Source organism: Diorhabda sublineata, chromosome 6 (genome assembly GCF_026230105.1).
Source record: "Diorhabda sublineata isolate icDioSubl1.1 chromosome 6, icDioSubl1.1, whole genome shotgun sequence".
In the NCBI taxonomy this organism is placed as follows: Eukaryota; Metazoa; Arthropoda; class Insecta; order Coleoptera; family Chrysomelidae; genus Diorhabda; species Diorhabda sublineata.
This window is the reverse complement of record NC_079479.1, coordinates 29,352,329-29,370,958: the sequence shown is the minus strand read 5'-3', so window position 1 is coordinate 29,370,958 and position 18,630 is coordinate 29,352,329. Positions and strand designations below refer to the sequence as shown.

The following is an 18,630-nucleotide window of genomic DNA, read 5'->3' as shown; positions in this document are numbered from 1 at the left end:
GATTGGAAGCATTTATCATTTTTTAAACTAGGCGAGTGGAGCACATATGATTAAAAAAATAGTTTTTTGATCGAAACCAACCGAAACAAACAAATTTTGAAGGCACTGTTTTCACACAATTCCATAGAAACGAGAATTTTTCTACCAAATTAAACCTTTTTTGGTCATAATTAATTAAAAAGTGACAATTTTTGACCAAAAGAACTGAAATCATATTTTTTCTAGCTGGATCCAACTCAGAGAAGCTTTTTATAGGGATAAGATATATGAATTTTTTTTTGTGAGAACAACAAAATATGAAAAACGAATTTTTGACTAAAGTGAATTTAAGGAAGCCACATTTTTTGCACATTGTATTCGAAACTACTACTTTTCAACGACTCAGACAACCTATTTTTAGTTTATAATAATTTTTAAAATATAATTTTTTCAAAAGTAATTGAAAGCATATATTTTTAATCTAAATTAAACATAGAGGAGCTACCTTTTTACGGATTTCATTGAAAAAAATAGATTTTTTGATTAAAAGAAATCAAGAAAAATTGACTCTTGTCTAGAGTGAATTTGGAGAAGCTTCTTATGTACAAAATTATATTGAATAATTATTCCGTCTTCATAGACTTTCTACTCCATGTTGAAAGTTCATTGAAGATGAATAATGGAAACTAGATAATTTCTTTGTTTCTTTGAACTGAGAGAAACTATTTGTTGTATATACTGAATTAAAAAGTGATACTTTTTGACCAAAAGAACTGAAATTATATTTTTTCTAACTGTATCCAACAAAGATGATTTCTTATACCGATCTGATATAAAAAAGATTTTTGATGAAAACAAAATGTGAAAATAGTTATTTTCCTAACAAGTGCGGAAAGTGATACTTTCCTGCACGCGACTGCAGTTGTCCCGAACGACGCGGAGCGGAGTTCGGGCAACGGTCAAGTGCGGAAAGACGAAACCGAAGTGAACCCCTTTTTGCACAATATATTTGAAATCGTCATTTTCCAACAAATTTCAACAAAAACTCTGAGAAACTATTTTTAGTTCATAATAAATTTGATAAAAGTAATAATAATCAAGAAAAACAGATTTTTGTTCGAATTAAATTTGGAGAAGCTTTTTTTGTGTACACAATTATTTTAAAGAATCAGTTCGTCCTCCATGTTAAAACTTCCTATTCCATGTTAAAAAACAATCAACACAAATATAGGCTATATAATTTCTTTGAAATTACATCTGAGAAAATTAGGAAAACATATATCCAAGAGAGCAAAAACTCTCAAACCAAAACAAATATTTCTCAGTGCACTATTAACAGAACAAATATTTTGCACAAGTTCATATAATATTTGTTAGAAAAAATTAAATATTTGAACCAATTTATTTACTAGAATATTTCTGAGTATTACTGCTATGAATATGTATACAATTTCATTTAGCTTGTAATAGAATAAAAAAGAACAGTAAACACCCAAACAAAACTCAACCATGCACCCGAAAATAATTCATTTATACTAAGAATGCAATAATAAAAGAGGGTCGAAGTAAAAATCAGTACGTTCATGCGGCTCTTAGCGCTCCCCACTGCGCAAAACCAGTAAGAAGAGAGACCAACGAGGCCAAACCGAAGAGAAGAAGCCCTCAGTCTACGTCAAACATAATTCGTGCATGTATGTAATAAAACGCGCCGTCTCCGTCGATGTAATAATAATGCCGTCGCTACGTATAGTGCAGTGGCTGTGGCTACATTTTTTCCTTTCGAGTGTCGTGCCGGAGTTTAGTGCTATGGGAGGTATTTGCCCAACTGCGTGCACGTGTAAGTGGAAAGGTGGTAAGCAGACCGTGGAATGTATGGAACGAGGACTTATAGCTATACCGGACAGCATCGATACCGAAACACAAGTTTTGGATTTATCGGGAAATAATCTTCAAATTTTACATAGAGAAGCGTTCAATAGAACTGGTTTAATAAATCTTCAAAGAGTATTTTTAAGAAGCTGTCGTATCGGTCAAATAGACAATCTAGCGTTTAGAGGACTTACCAATTTAATCGAATTAGATATATCACATAATCTTCTTACTAGCGTTCCCTCGGGAACGTTCAAAGATATCCCATTTTTACGTGATTTAATTATTTCTAATAATCCGATTCAAAAAATCGAATCTCATGCTTTCCAATCTATACACGGTTTAGTGAAATTGGATTTGTCCAATTGCGAAATTCAAAATGTTGCTCCGAAAGCGTTCGAAGGCATAGAAATGCTCGAATCCCTCAAAATAAACGGAAATCGACTTTCTGAGCTACGGTTACGAACGGTCGAAACTCTAACGCGACTCCATGGAGTAGAACTACACGAAAATCCTTGGCACTGCGATTGCAGATTACGTTCTGTGAAAGAATGGTTACTAAGAAATAATATTCCTTATCCAGAAAATCCTGTTTGTAGTGGAGGACCTGAACGAGTTATACACAAAACTTTCGCCGAATTACATATCGATGATTTCGCTTGTAAACCGGAAATATTACCAGTTAGCAGATTCATAGAAGCTGTTGTTGGTGAAAATGCTACTATCACTTGTAGAATCAATGCTGTACCAGCCGCTCAAGTTAAATGGTACTGGAACGGAAAACAACTTCTTAATAATACAGTTTTCTCTCCCCATCAATTTATTAATATATATGAAGATGGTAAACAAGAGAAAATAAGCAATTTAGTATTAACGAATGTCCAAGAAGGAGACGCCACTGAATTCTACTGCGTAGCAGAAAATAGAGCAGGTAGCTCCGAAGCAAATTTCACTTTAAGGGTGTCATTAAGACCGTTAGGAATAACTTCTTTAGGAAATGGTCAAATTGCAGGACTAAGCGCTGCTTTAGTATTTCTCATTTTATTCATATTAGTCATCATATCAATTTTATTAATTAAACTCAGAAGAATACCTTTCACTGAAAGTAAAACACCAGGTCACGTAGAAGTAGTTACTGTCGTCAACAGTGGTAACATTCCCAATGGAAAATCTGTTTCACCTATCAATACTCCCGAGGAAACTTCCTCTTTCACCGAAAGAAAACCACCAGGAGAATTAACTTTCTGCAATCCGATTCAAAAACCTCCTCGATTAAATGACGTTCCTTACTCGACAGTTCATTACAATGGAAACGGCAGTATAATAACCAGTATAGTGTCTCCATCTTCAGGATCAGTCAATAACCCAGATTTGATAAATGACACCAAAAGCGGAGAATTACCTGCTTCAACCGAGTCGCTCGATAGACCAATGAGCGGAGAATACAGCAGAAATCCGGATTCGTTGTATCCATCTGGATTATGGAGTGGCGAAACGATTCCTGCTATTCTTTCAAGTTTTCAATATAACGATAAAACGCCTATTATGCATGACGGAACAAGCACTGGAGGTTCCGTTGAAGAACTCAATTTTCGTTTAGCTCAAGGAACTAATCGTTTAGCTTCCTATCCCTCGGATTACGGTCTTCCTATAGTAGAAAACAAAACAGAAAACGTTTCAATACCGGCATCTCAAGTTAATTTACCAGTAAACGCAAAGACGTTAAGAGTGTGGCAAAAAGGGGCGGTACCAGTATTACCTCCGGTAACTGCTTTAAAAAGAGTATTGACTAATAATAGGAATTCACCCGATGAAGGATATCAAGAAGGCTGCGGTACCGATGTTTAAATAGGTTAAAACGTTCCTAAAAAAGTATGGACTGTATTATTTAGGTTGCTCAAAATGGCAACTTTTCTAGTGCTGTGAACGAAAAAAAAAACCTTGTATATATTTATTTCCCTGTGTGATATTTGGCTCATAGTCAAGATATTTATATATAAATGTGAATATTGTGAATAATGATTGTAGTTAATGTTGAATAATATTGGAGTATACATGGTCAAAAGACTGATTTAGATAGAGTTTGTAAAAGAATATGTTTCTCTGTATTATTAAATTGGGGTACGTATTTCTATATATTAAAATAAAATATAAGCGTTACTTCAAAACAACTTATTTAATCTATCTGTCGAAGATTGTTTAAATGTTATATCTGGTCATAGATAATATAGATTTTTACTGTTACTTTATATAATTATTTTTATTTATTAACCCGATAAACTTTAATTCACAAGAAATTATATTTATGAAAAATTGTATGGTTGAAAAGTAAATAGTGCATCATACTGATTTTTTTAATAAGTAGACAACGTTTGTTGGTAAGAGATTGCTTTGTCTGTAAATTAATTTATTTATCACTTTCTCAATAATATTTTTAAATGTTGTTTTCAATTTTTATTAATACTATACCAAATGGATGATGATAAATCAAACATGAATAAATATTGGGAATAAATTTATTCTAAAATTGATTCTCTTTTATTATACTATCTTATCTACAAGTCTATATTTTTGTATTTTAATTCATTTCACGATAATTTCTTGATGCATTTATGGTTAACGATTCCATTCAAAGGAGATAAATAATTTGAATTGAATTTGAATAATTTGAAATTTGAAACTAGTTGAAAACAGATTTTTTTAAGCTTAACTAAGATATGCAAAATGTGGAAATTGGAATTTATGAAAAATAATATATTTTTTGTATATATTGATTTTAGATGTATTTCAATTTTTTTTGTTATAAAAAAGGATGTTTCATGACGTAATAAAATCATTAAGTCATATTGAAACAATTACTGGACATTAACAGATCGTTCAGTAGATCAATTAACACATAATCATCAAAATAAAATTTTTTCCGTTATAATTTGTGATGATAAGTTTTTTTATAAAACCAGTTTAAAATTACGTATAAAAGTTGACGTTTCAACCTATTTTTACCAAAAATGATTCGACACCGACAATTTGTGTAATTATATTAATCAATAGGACATCTACAACATGAATATCAAAATCTAAATCTGTTCTAGCAAAGAAAAAATTTTTAGTTTTTAACAATATGTAACAGCCATCAATAAAACTTTTCGTAGTTGCATTAAAATTTACTTGAATAATTCAGGTTTTCTTATCAACAGCTTTCTAGATCCTATGTATGTGAACCAATTCTAAAAATACTCTTTCCCTTATATTTGATCTGGTTTTAAAAATTTTAAAATCTTTATAATTGAATGTAGTTCTATTTGATATGTACTCTTTCGTTAATGCAGTTTCGTTTTTTTTTTGTTTTGATGATCTTTTAGTCTATGTTCTGTTGCAGGGCACTTATATATATATTATTTCTTTTGTTTTTGGGTGTTTTATATTTCAGTTTAGTGAAATATTTGGATAATGTATTATGTCATTTATGACTAACACTAATATCATATTTATTAAAATAATTAGTTGTTTTATGATCATTTTCTATTTTGTTTCTCAATTTATTATAGTTTCCATCTATACTTTTCTATATTATGTCATTTATCATTTTTTCCGGATAATTATTTCCTTTCAATGCAGGTTTTGCTTTCTGAATAGCTAGACATCTAAATTGTTTTTCTTTCTAAAAACTTACAACTATTTTTTAAATATTTTTTATTTAAATATTTTTTAATTAAAAACTTTTCTGTTAATATTTGCCAAAATTTTATTTTCAGTTTCAATCAGTTGGATTGGTCATTCATATCTACCTATAACCAACATTTCTAAAAACTCTTTTCAACACGCTTTCATTAGTTTTACCTGTATGTTTGTATATATGTAACTGATTTTTTAACCTCGATTTCGTCCTACTTTCAGTGATGAGATTTGATTTAAGTCTAGAAAATTGTCAAAGACTGATGACACTGCAATAAATCAAATCAAAATATCTGATTATCCTGATCAGTTGGGCAAGGATTCGTGTGATTCCTTTTTGTATCCTTTACATAAGAGTAAGTAAGATAGAACTAGTCGGAGAACTACGGAATGCGAAGTCCCAGACCTATAAAATCGAGATACAACTATTAACACATATGCAAGAAGGGCTTGAAATATCCAATTAATCTCACTTGGAATGAAAATATTAAAAAATTGATGGCACTATCAAAAACGCGTTTTCTATGACATTTTTAAATTAATTTTGTGTTTCGAAATAAAGCTAATGAAAAATTATAACGAGTGAAATTGAGTCTTAAATTTCGATATCACGAAAATGGAATAAGATAGAAAGGGAAGACCTACTTAGTGAGTAATTTCGAACTATATATCATGAGATGTTAACATTTTCATCGATTTTGGAAGCATTTCGACCTTCTAAGAGCAAATGAATGATTACTATTTTGTTAAAAACAACTGTACCAAGTTTAACAATAACATTATTGATTTGAAAACGTTAAATGTCAAAATATGCTTCTTAACAATGTCAAGTATTATTATGGGTTTCATGAAGTCTACATTTACTTCATGGAAACCGATAAACAAACTTCAACTACAATTTGAAAATTCATTTTGAAGTGAATTCATAAATATCATGTTGTAAGGTGTTGAACAACTCTCACTGAAACAGGACTCTTACGAGATTTGCTACTTATGTTTTGAGATAGACAAATAAAAACAAATATTTATAGTTGGATACAGCTTTATTGTTTTTCAAAATATTCTCCATTGACATCAATATACTTTTGCATACGTTTAAACCAATTATCGAAGCATTTTTTCCATTCCGATTGCGGTACCTCCAAAACATGTAATTGAAACGAATCAACCGCTTATACAAGTGTAGCAAAACGTTGACCTCGTAATTTATTTTTAATCTGCGCGAATAAGAACAAATAATTGTTCTGTCATTGTTCAAAATAGTACAGGAAGTCTTTTTTGTCGGTTCCTCCAAGACACACTCCCATTTTTTTTAACAACTCTAACGGACTTGTTCCTTTTAACGCAAATTTTATCTTAGGAAAGAAGTGGTAGTCGCAAGGTACAAGATCCAGCGAATTCGGGATGTTTTTCTTAGTTAGAAACCTCTTGAGGGACACTTTTTCTGTAAAATTTTCAGCACACATTCATCAAATATTCATTGCCAAACACTAATGTTTTGATGAATTATGTTTCAATTCCAGTTTTTTCAAATTCCATGAGAATTTTCACAACAACTCGTTGCTCTATGTTTACTTCGATAATTCTTACGGTGAAATAAAAAAAACAGCCTCTATACAAACGAATACAATGGCTATACTTCAGGCTCAACACCCGAAAGTCGTTAACAATTAGCACATAAGTACTTTTTCTATATCAGTGCTAGTCTCGTTACTTAATAGCCATACCTCGTAGGTATATAATTATTTAATTCGTGTAGATATTATAGAATGATAATATTAAATCTAATTATTTCAAAAATAGGTTGCACCATTTCTATGGTATTTGTTTTCAGAATGTATAATGAAAATACATCATTTCAAATATATTTTTTGTTTTCATAACTTGATTTGGAATACTTCATTCATTCAATTATTCTCCAAATACTATAATTATTTAGCGATACATTACACGATCATAAAACAAACATTTTTCAATTTTATTAAAAATTGGTTGAACTTCAATTGTGGTTGAAATAAAATTTGAAAAAAATAAATTAGAATCTTTTTCGAGATAATGATTTGAGTATGAACTATTTTCTTTGTAAACAAGAAAGAACTAGAGAGATTTAATGTGTAATCAGCAGTTTTTGTCATCATTGATTAATTTGTAACTCACTGATACCATTAATTCAATTGATAATGAAATGAATGAATAAATCATATTTCTGTTTATAGATACAATACGTCGTATAATACAAAGAAAGACAACAGACTTGAACCACTTACAGAAACTAAAAATATTGTTTGTATTTCCAGTACATATTTAATTGAGTTTTACAACTGATATTTTGTGTCAGTAATCAATAAATTCTCTCCTATATTTAGCAATAACTTTCTTAATGGAGTTTGCCTGTAGTTCCAAATTTCGTTAACATTAACTCTATCGAGTTGGGTTCACTGTAAGGGAAAGCATAGCGAAACGCATCAATTTAATATGATTTTGCAATCTCATCACTTGCGTATTAATAGAATCGAGGGTAATAGTCAACTTTGAATAGATTTTAAATAGATCGAGTTTTTTTCAAGAATATTCATCGCTGGAATAATTCACATCGAAGTCGATCAATTTATAATTTTTCATCAATTTCTTACTCCTTGGATCTTTTTCATATTGTTTTGATTCCTTTTTTAATTTCTTTTTATTTCAGTTTAACGTGCCTCGACAACGCTAGACATTGGCACACAAAAACAATCATATGATACATAAGTTATATTTTCTTATACAACTTGGTGGCTTTAAGAAACTCTAGGATTTTCTTCATTTCTGTCGGGCAGTTAAGTGTTAAGTGTTAAGTTGGTTTTCATATCAAACTGCTGATATGCGATAGAATATTCTCTGCATCCGGTGAGGATGTGCTTAACAGACACATGAACGTGGTAACTTTGGCAGAGAGGACGACTTTCTGACGACATCAAATAGCCGTGAGTAACTTTTGTGTGGTTGATGCGGAGCCTTCTTAATGCCACAGCTTCTCTTCTACTCAAAAAGTTTAGGGGGAGGTGAGAAGGTGGATAGGTAGGTTATTTATGCTTCATATATCGCGCCAAGATTTGTGAAAGAGGTTTTTGAAGTTAGTCTTCAGATCATTGTCAAGCTGAACTGTGATTTCCGGATGTTTCTTTGTGACTTCTTTGACAAGGCGATCTGCAGATTCGTTTTCAGCGATTCCAGTGTGGGATGGAAGCCAGATGAGAGAGACTGTTATATCAAGAGCAATGAGAGTTTGGTAGATGTCGTGAATGTTTTGGACTATTGGATAGTCGGTGAATACGGTTTTAATTGACTGTATGAATGAAAGAGAGTCGGTACATATGGCGATGTTCATGGGAAGGAGAGTTAAATTTGAAAGCTTCAAGGATACTGTATAAACACTACACGTCGAAGGTAACCGGAAATAACTTATGAGTTCGTGGTTTGTAGTGACTGCGCAAACGAGACCGGATACAGCTTTGGAGGCATCCGTATAGAGAATGATGTCAAAGGATTTTTTATGCATAATTGTCGTTTAATTGAATTCTTTTTTGAAAACAGATCAAACCTCGACGTTTCCACCTATTGCGGTCTTTCTCAACTCGCTTTCTGTCCAATTCCTTATTTTTTAGATCCTTCTATACAAGGTGAGTCGTCAGAAACTCTACAATTTTTCACTGTGTGTAGAAAGCCTCAGAGATGATATCATAAGGATACTGAAATGTATCGACTCATTTTTATTGAATCACAGATTGATTGACCATATTGACCATAAATTTCATAATATTTACGCAGCTTATTTTAGGGACTCGTTTCCAACGCTGCAAACTGTATAATATTTTTTTTTAATGCGATAAGTGATTTTCAAACCACATAAATAACCAATAAAAACGAAATATGCGACAATGTAGTCCCACTTTCACTCAATATTCAGTGAACGATCCAATTTACCATAAATGTAATAATCATAATGATGTATCACATAATAAGGTACTAATTCAAACAAATTTCATAAATTTTGAGTATTTTAACTGAAACGAGTACGTACAACATAATCTGATATGTATGTTTGCAGGTTAGTTTTTCTATTTTATATTTCTGGACAAAAATCGCTTTGGGGCATTAGTTTCGATAAATAATAAATTAAATTGTTTGAAAAGTCTAACCTCATGTATGTGTGTCAAGATTGACGTTGACCAAACTTATATATTTTTTTAAATAAGCTTACAAAATAATGAATGAAAAATACTATTGTAAAAAAGCGTCGGGCGCTCGTTGTACGAGACATATGGAACAAAACGCTTCACGCTTTTTTTACAGCGTTAACGGGGTAAGAACCAACAACCGTCGAATCCGGAGGTTGATGCCTTAGCCGGCTAACGAACGCAATTGAATGATGGGATATACTAACAGTAATTAGCCACAAACCATTTCACTAACAAACAAAATCATCCACAGGTGGAGCTAATATAAGCGAGTTAAAAATAACGAGCTACTCTTAAAAGTTTTAAAATCAAGATCCGTATTAACCGTTTGACGTTTCTTGGTATTTTATACCCATTGTCATTATCTACATATACATCCTTTTTTTCTGTGTGTATCTACATTACGTAACTACTATTGCGTTAGCTTAGCTGTTCGTCAAAAATTCCACATCAGTTTTCGACCACCGACGTAATCTTTTTTATGGGTTCTGTAATGTGTAATGATGATGGTAAAACTGCTTTTAAAGAATATCACGGGTTATTTCTTAATCGCCATCCAATATTTGGATCAATTTCATTATTTGCGATAAAATTTCACCTTTTCTATTAGAATAAGAGAACGACATGTAGAAGGAGCGCAGAAAGATGACATTATTGACGCTGACACTATGAACCCTACAATGAGTAATTGACAAATAACTCGAGAAATTAATCTTAGTCAATAAAAGTAAATGGGGTCATCTGTACCCATATTATATTCAAATGGTTCATCCCGGAGATGAAATCTATAGGTTGGAATTTTATAGATGGATTAACATTCATCGACCAACTCTATACAGGACAATATTTGCAGATGTAGCCCAATTCACAAGAGGCGGGATAAATAATTTCCGTAATTGACATGTGTGGGCAGAAAAAAACCCCATGCTGTTCGAGAATGTCGTTCACAGTTAAGTTTTCCGTTAACGTAGGGGTTGGTGCCTTAAACGACCAATTAGTAGGTCCAAAAAGACAGGTCTGTTTCCACCTTCTACAATATATTTTGCCGAATATTCTTGACAACGCAAATGTTTTCCTCATGCGGAAAATACTATACAGTAAATAGAGTATCTAAAAAGAAAATTGAAGTACAATATAATTATTTCTAACAATGAAGAGAAGCAACTTTAAACCTGAATTTGATTTAAGTTGGAAGTTTAGATATGTCCTCTATTTTTTGGGAGCTAATTTCAATATTTTAATTAATATATTCAGCAATAAACAATCAAATACTAAGCCTTAATGATCTTACGCCACTTATCAATTTTTGGAAAACGCTTTAAAAAATTCTCTACAAAATTCGAAAAATAATCGAAAAAGTAAGTTGCTTCTTTGGTTTTGGTCTTGCCTAAGCATTGCACTGTTTGGTCTTGGTTTTGCGAATCTCAAGCTAGTCTTAGTCCTTAGTCATCCTTTTTTGGATGACCAAGCACATCACTATTTCGATACTCTATAGCCAATTATCCAATGAACTCATTATTTACAACGTTATTATTTTCGTGATGAGGAAATATATGGTAATATTTTTGTATATTATTTCTTCTCATTTCATCATCAACGGGATAGAAACAAGGTTCAAGGGTATACGGTAGAATTAATATTATTTCTCGTTTTAGTATATTGTTTATTAAATACATGTGAAGATTATGTAAATAACTTGAAGCTAGAACATAATCACATATTGATTACTTTGTTTCATTATATACACCAAGACTCCCCAAGGGATTGTGTGTCGAGTTTGTTGCAGTCACGGTTTTGGTGTAAATAAAATCTCCGACAAAATTACTACCTGAAAGATAAAGTCGACAGAAATAAAACCGTTCAAGATTGCTCAGGGTTAATATTTCTACGAATCTAATGTATTTTACAGATTTTTCATCAATATAGACAACTATTTGAAATCACGTGCTTTTCGTAAACGTCAATCGGAGAAATAGCTTAAAAGGCGAAACTTTACGCCAAAATAACTAGATAATTCTATAAACGAAGTTTTTGATGAGAAATATCTGGCGACAAAGGAAGTAGATCTCTCAATTCTCATTTTTATCACCTTGCCAATAACATAATTTATTTTTATTCGCTTTTATAAGCAGCATTATGGATGCTTGTCATTCTAGAATAACGACGGACGGTTTGACAGTTACTCGTTGCCAAACTCACCTATTATGGTTCCGATTCCCCTCGAGATATCAAATATTTTGTCTCCTATTTCATATCCAGTCTATTCTATATCAACAACGTGACAAAATCATATATTGTTTGAACAACGCGAAGTTGTCATAGGATTGCAATTGGGATTGATTGATTAACCGTAGCACCTATCTTGCTCAATGTTTTCCCATTTCTAAGTGATCAATCAAAATTAAAACATCGGTTTGAGTAATTTTCCCTCTCACAAAAATAATCTTCGTGCTTCTCTTTCACAGACATTGTTTATTTTTGTCTCTTATCAATAGCTCTAACACAAAGTAGAGACGAACCATTTTCAAATTTTGACAGAAGTAATATAACAAATGCCTGTTGACAGGAGAGGTCTCACTCGCAAATATATTTGAATCCTACTCACATAAGCCGAATCTGTACGAATTCTCAATGAATCGAATCCATATGAATCGATTTTGTATTAATCGATTAGAAGTAAGTCGAGTAATTGTGAGTAGAATGTACAAAAATCTATATCAATTCATATAAATTAAATGGATGTGAGTCGATTACACGAAAATCTATAAGAAGGGAATATATAAGAATTGAATCTAAATGGATTGAACTGATGAATCCTATATAAATCGAAACGATGTGCATCGAATTTACTTGAATCCAAGTTATAAGGAACGATTCTATATGAATCAAAACTATATAAATCGAATTGATGGCAATCAAATCTATATGGATAGAATAGATATAGGTAGAGCAGATTTATTTGAATCCTATTTATATCAATTCGATTCTACTTCCTTCAACTTTTTGATATTACTTTGATCTTGAACTTTCCCCACATCCTGGATCCTACCATAACATTGACAAGGCTAATGTCTTCATCTTCTCTCCACAAATGCCCTACCTTATTATTTGCTATTTTATTCATGTAACCATACCTCTCTATTCAAGTTCTTCTCTTATACCATGATTAATACGTTGTCTGTATTCATTTTCATCCATCTTAGTCGATCTTAATATTGTTCTCATTATATTTTTCCAAGATTCCAGCAGCTATTTTTCTGGTTGTTAGTATTTCTGCGCCATACATTCTTATAATAAATTTTATTCTTATTATTCGGTAATTTGCCTTACTACCTATCAATTGATATGATCTATCAATTGTCAATACTATTTCTTCTTTTTTTTTATTGTCATTTCTCGTAAGTTTCAATCGTCATTTCTAGAGATTTGAAGCTTTGTACTTCTTCATATTCATAATCTCCTACTTTCTTAGCTCTCTTTGTTAACTGCTCGTTATACTTCATAATTTCTGTTTTATTTCTATTTATTCTCAACCCCATGTCTTCTCCATTTGTTGTCAGTTTCTTTAACATACTTTCCATCATGTTTCTTCTATTTGTAATTGACACTATGTCCTCTGCTTATGCTATGATTTCTTTCCCGCTGTTTTTTAAATTTCATTTACTCATATTTTTTACTACCATGCTCTAGCGGTTTAAATCAATATACAACTCTGATTATTCTATTCTTCGATTTTTTGTAAATTTTAATCCAAGTAACCCTTACAATTTCTCTTCTGTTGAGAAACAGCTGTGGATACTTTTGATATGCCATATAAAGAGGATACAAAATTATATTCTCAAAAGGTAATCCCCAAACCATCATCATCAGAATAATGCGAATTGATGCATAACACACAGAAATCTTAATTCTGATCACTAGCACGCATGTGAAACAATAAGCTTGTTATGTTATGAGAAATATTGAAATATTCATTACTTCAAACGATTGATTCGTTAGTTTGTGGAAGTTGGGCTCATTTGAAGACATAGTGATTTTTATGTTTGTTGTGTTGGAGTCCAAAATAAAATGAATTAACACTCGGATTACGTAATGTAACGTTAAGCATCATAAATTATTATTGATTTTCTTGTGGGAGGATTAATGTTATTTCAAAATAACTCCGAATTCTATCGCTAGAGTGATTATGTTTCGAGGCATAAGAGCTGCTATTGAAATTTTCCAAGTATTTCTCGGAGTATATCTTTCATTGTGACATCGCCGTCGGTAGTAATCATGATTCGACAAAATCGAAGCGAGAAATGCGTTCATCTCTAATATTTTTGTTTATGATCCATTTGGCAAAGATAAAAGTGATAAATTTTGATTTGATGTTCGAAGCTTCAGACAAATTTATCCATAATATTACTAATCATTATTATCTGCGCATCTAATCCTATTTACGATGTCTGAGAGTCAAATAAATTTGAAATATTTTCATTCCAAATATCTTATCGTTCTCTCTTAACTAATACCAACTTTATTCAAAATACCTATCGATTTTATCAATGACGAGCATTCAATTCAATTCTCATCATTGTAAAATAATTTTCATAGAAATATTTATTGTGGCGCCCAGTGAAAATTTGTAGAAATATCATGGACATGTCATTGCTTGATCTGGAGCAATCGATAATATTGTATCATCAACCAATAAAACAACGTAATTAAGATAAGTCAATTCCGTTCGTCGTTTTTTACATTGGCAGCTCCTGCTGAAGAGGAACAGTTGGTTGGTCCGCTAGTGTTCTCAGGAGTAGCTCGCCTAGACCCTACTCCCCTTTTTTCTTCCTTCATTATTTCGTCCTTGAGCTCTCCAACTGTTTTTATAGCTGCAGATAAGCCGTTCTTTATCTGGACGGCATTATTTTTATTCCAACATAGTTATAAACAAATGGTTATTGAAACTAAGGGTACAAAAATGATATTCATCGTTTACTTTTAAAAATCGATACTTTATTCATTCCCTATTAACCTGTATTCAAGTGAAGGTAGCGGCGCTAGAACACTGAAAATAGCCTCGTACTAAATATGGTTACAATGAATGAAAGCTTTCAAAATCCCATAATTTTTTCACATGAAAAATTTCCATTCAACAGATTTCATATACGGTTGCGTATATTATTTACGCGTATTGTCGAATAGGGCACTATAAATAAATTTTATCTTTTGTGTTGTAGGATTTCCACATTGGTGGTCCAAAATCACATTGTATATAACTGAGTGTGAATCCTCTTAGTCGAATTAGTGAACGGCAAAGAGTAATCTCCTTTCAGGGAGTTAATTTTTTCGATGTTCGGAAAAAAATCATGACTGGAAATATATTATATTGGTAACCTTAATTTTTTCCAGTTACTAATGAAATAATGTTTACATAACTGTGAATGAAATTTAAATTAACTTTATAAAAATTACAGTACACTTTCATCGATAAAATTGTACAAATTAATTCAACACTTCAAAATTTATTCCACCCCAATGATGACCCTAATTACAACACTACTTGAGTAACTATCACTCTACTTTATATAAGACTCTTTACATTTTGGATTGTCATCTATCGCTTTCCATGTAATATCAATATAGTGTATGAAGCAAAGGCAAAAAATAATCAGAAGTATAGAAAGTATTTTTACACGCTGGTGGGTCTCCTACTGTGGTCAATGGTAGTGGAAAAAATCCTCACTAAACTTAGCAGCGCTGGACATACAGTTCTAGGCTACGGGGATGATATAGTAGTTGTTGTAAGGAGTGAGTATGAAGGTAGGCAGTTCCATTTACAAGGAGAATGAAGACAAATATGAGTGCACTTCTCCTTGATAGAACTGAATAAATACTTTTTAATGAGGTAAAATATCTGGGAATCATGCTAGATAAAACACTTACTTGGAACAATTACCTCGATAAGGTAATTTTGAAAGCCACTGCGACTATTTGGACTATTTGGACTCGCGAGCTTGTCGATTAGACATGGGGACTGAAGCCTAAAATGGTATTTTGGATAGATCAAACCCCTAATCAGATATGCAGTGTTTGTTTGGTGGTCGAAAAATGAGCCAAAAAAGCTCAGAAAAAAATAAGCAACATTCAAAGACTAATCTGTCCAAGTATTACAAGGGCTCTACTGCTGCCTTAGAAGCGCTACTGAACCTGCCTCTCTTTCAATTTATAGTGAATAAAGAAGAATTTAGCAACGCCCAGAGGCTAATCCGGACAGTAAAACTAAAGCCAGGAAATCTAATAGGTCACATGAGGGTTTTAGACATAATAAAGCTAGAAGGCCGTGCCAAATCAATGGACCAGCCAATGCTGGACAATGATACCCCATTCGAGGTAGTGATAAATGATCCCCAATCATTGGTGAACAAAAATCTTCCACAAGCTTGAAATGTATCACTCTGGTAGACAGACGGATTGAAGATAGCGCAAGGAGATAGACTGGGCATTTATGGACCAAATGTAAACTCTTCATACCTTTAGGAACATCAGTCACCATTTTTCAGGTACAGTTGCTAATAATAAACAAATGTGATCAGGAGTGTTTGGATAGAAACCTCTTTAAGAAGCAGATATACACCCTCTCAGATAACCAAGCGATCTTGGAGGTCCTGAAAGCTAACCGTACATGGACTTTGAGACAAAATTAAATTTACCAAAAAAGGGGAGGTGGAAGTTAAAAAATTTTGGTTTTAAAATAAGAAAATCTATTTTTTTATTATACTTATGCACAAAAAATTATTCTTATAATGTAAAAATTGATCAAATTCACATTTTTTGCCTTTTTCGACTGCAATTAGGTGTTTTTTCACAAAACGCGATCAGAAGCCTTCTCATTTTCCTGTTATTGAACGACAGCTGCAGTACTGGAAAATTTTGTGTAAAGTTATCGTAAATACAAACATCAAAGTATATTGTTTATTTCGAGACCTTCTTTTCCAATAAAAAATTTTCGGGAATGCCACCATTGAACTGATTTTTCCTTAGCTTGAAATGAGGGAGAGAAGGGGACCGAAAAAAAGGTCCAACATAATTCCGTTCATCCTGTATCCTGTTAATCTTCTGAGATAATATCTGTACTTTCGGACAATGTCTTTGGAATTTTGAGGATAATCCTTGGAACAAAAAGATTTCGAATTCCGTAACAAAAACTTATTTTTGAAGGAGTTTTTTGAAATTCTAGCTATTACTTTTTTTATTTACTCCTATAATCACGCTTAGAATTTCTTCAGCACTAAGGTTTGTAAGTGTTTTATAACATAATAATATGTTAGTTCCAAATTTGGATTTATTTCAGCTTAATTTGATATATCAACACCGTTTTTAATCATTATGGTACTTCTCAGCATCTAGTACTTGTCTCGATGTACTCGGTAGCAAATTATTACAGATATCAGATGCTTCTTATACAATATCTTGAGGTGTGTTTTCGAACTCCGAAACTTCGTATTCTAATATAATCAATACTCATCACACGTGAAAAATGCTTCAAGTTGAACCTATGGAAACGTTGAGAAAAGTATGAAAATTTCATAACATCCGTAGAATCATGAAGTTGGATGAATAAATGGTTGATATCTACGAAAATCACGAATAACGTCAAAATATAGATTCGTCACATTGTATTCAACAGAGATATGCCACAAAATTGAATATAGATGAACGAGAAGACCCTCTAGAGATATTAAAGCTGCTTGAGGCCCAATTATACTGTTAGCAAACGAGAATATGTTTGAACATTTAATCTAATTTGCAATTCACATCCTGTTTTGTTGAAATTATCATTAACATGTCAAATAACATTCACAAATGAGGACTGATTTACGGATTGACATGTCTTCACGATCGATAGAAATATAAAGCTCTATAATTTATACAGACCCCTTAATGTGAGAAAATACAATTACTGATTGAACATGGCTCTAGAGAGCTGATTTCTTATTTCTAAAATCTAGTTCAGTCTAGAATAGGGCAAGAGCTCGGATGGTATATTGGAACAAAAGGAGCACGATGATCTGCACTTATTAGCATCGATATGAAAATTGTCACTAATAACAATAACTCAACAATACAGTCTTGTGTACTAAATTGATAAAGAAGGGAATATAGAGATATCTAGTGAACTCTGGGCCAGTTCTTCACATAGTGGGAACTTCTTTAATGATTTTTATGGACGATCTAAAAATTCTGGTTAGAGCAAGAAGAAAGAACGAGTTGATAAAAAAACGGACTAAAACTCACTTTGGAAAAAGCAGAGTCAGTTATATTCAGCGATCGACGAAATGGAAGGGATATGAGATATCTGGGTAAGAAAATGAGAAAACTACTCTACATGGTCGTGAAATCTATTTTGGTGAACGATATGAAGCATCAAAAAATCCAAACGAATAGCCGAAAGACTCGAAGAGCAGACTCAAATCGAAAAGTCCGACCACACAGGACAATGTCCTGCAAGACAGACAACGATTACTGAAAAAGCTTTACTTGAGATTAAATATGAAACGTCTATACATAAATATTGTAAGCAGAGAAAATCATACTGGGTTACTTTAACGTAAAGACTGGATTTATATCATGAATATTAAGACATAATTGGAAAACTTAGTGACTATAGCCCGTTAATATATTCTATCATTATGTAATTACTGTTTTTAATATTGAAACTTCTATTTTGTTATATTAATCAACAGAAAATACTTCACAAACGTTTATAATATCTCGAACAGCACTATAATAACATACGCAATTGATGTGTACCTCCTCTATTCTCTTTTTCTAGGTAATATAAATATTTGATTGGAAAGTGGCGTGCTTCATATAAGAAGGCTTTAATCGATACTTGAACTCAAGTTTG

At 32.1% G+C, this 18,630-nt stretch overlaps 1 protein-coding gene across 1 annotated transcript; it reads left to right on the top strand.

Moving 5' to 3' along the window:
- Positions 1-1,649: 1,649 nt before the first annotated feature.
- Positions 1,650-4,010, top strand: LOC130445330 (leucine-rich repeat-containing protein 4). The gene has a single exon (XM_056780904.1). It carries the CDS (start codon positions 1,669-1,671, stop codon positions 3,694-3,696), a length of 2,028 nt encoding a protein of 675 aa, XP_056636882.1. The 5' UTR covers positions 1,650-1,668; the 3' UTR covers positions 3,697-4,010.
- The last annotated feature ends 14,620 nt before the right edge of the window (positions 4,011-18,630 follow it).

Bases quoted from the DNA above. Each gene is read 5' to 3' on its own strand.
- LOC130445330 (XM_056780904.1), top strand. From the start codon at position 1,669: ATGTATGTAATAAAACGCGCCGTCTCCGTCGATGTAATAATAATGCCG.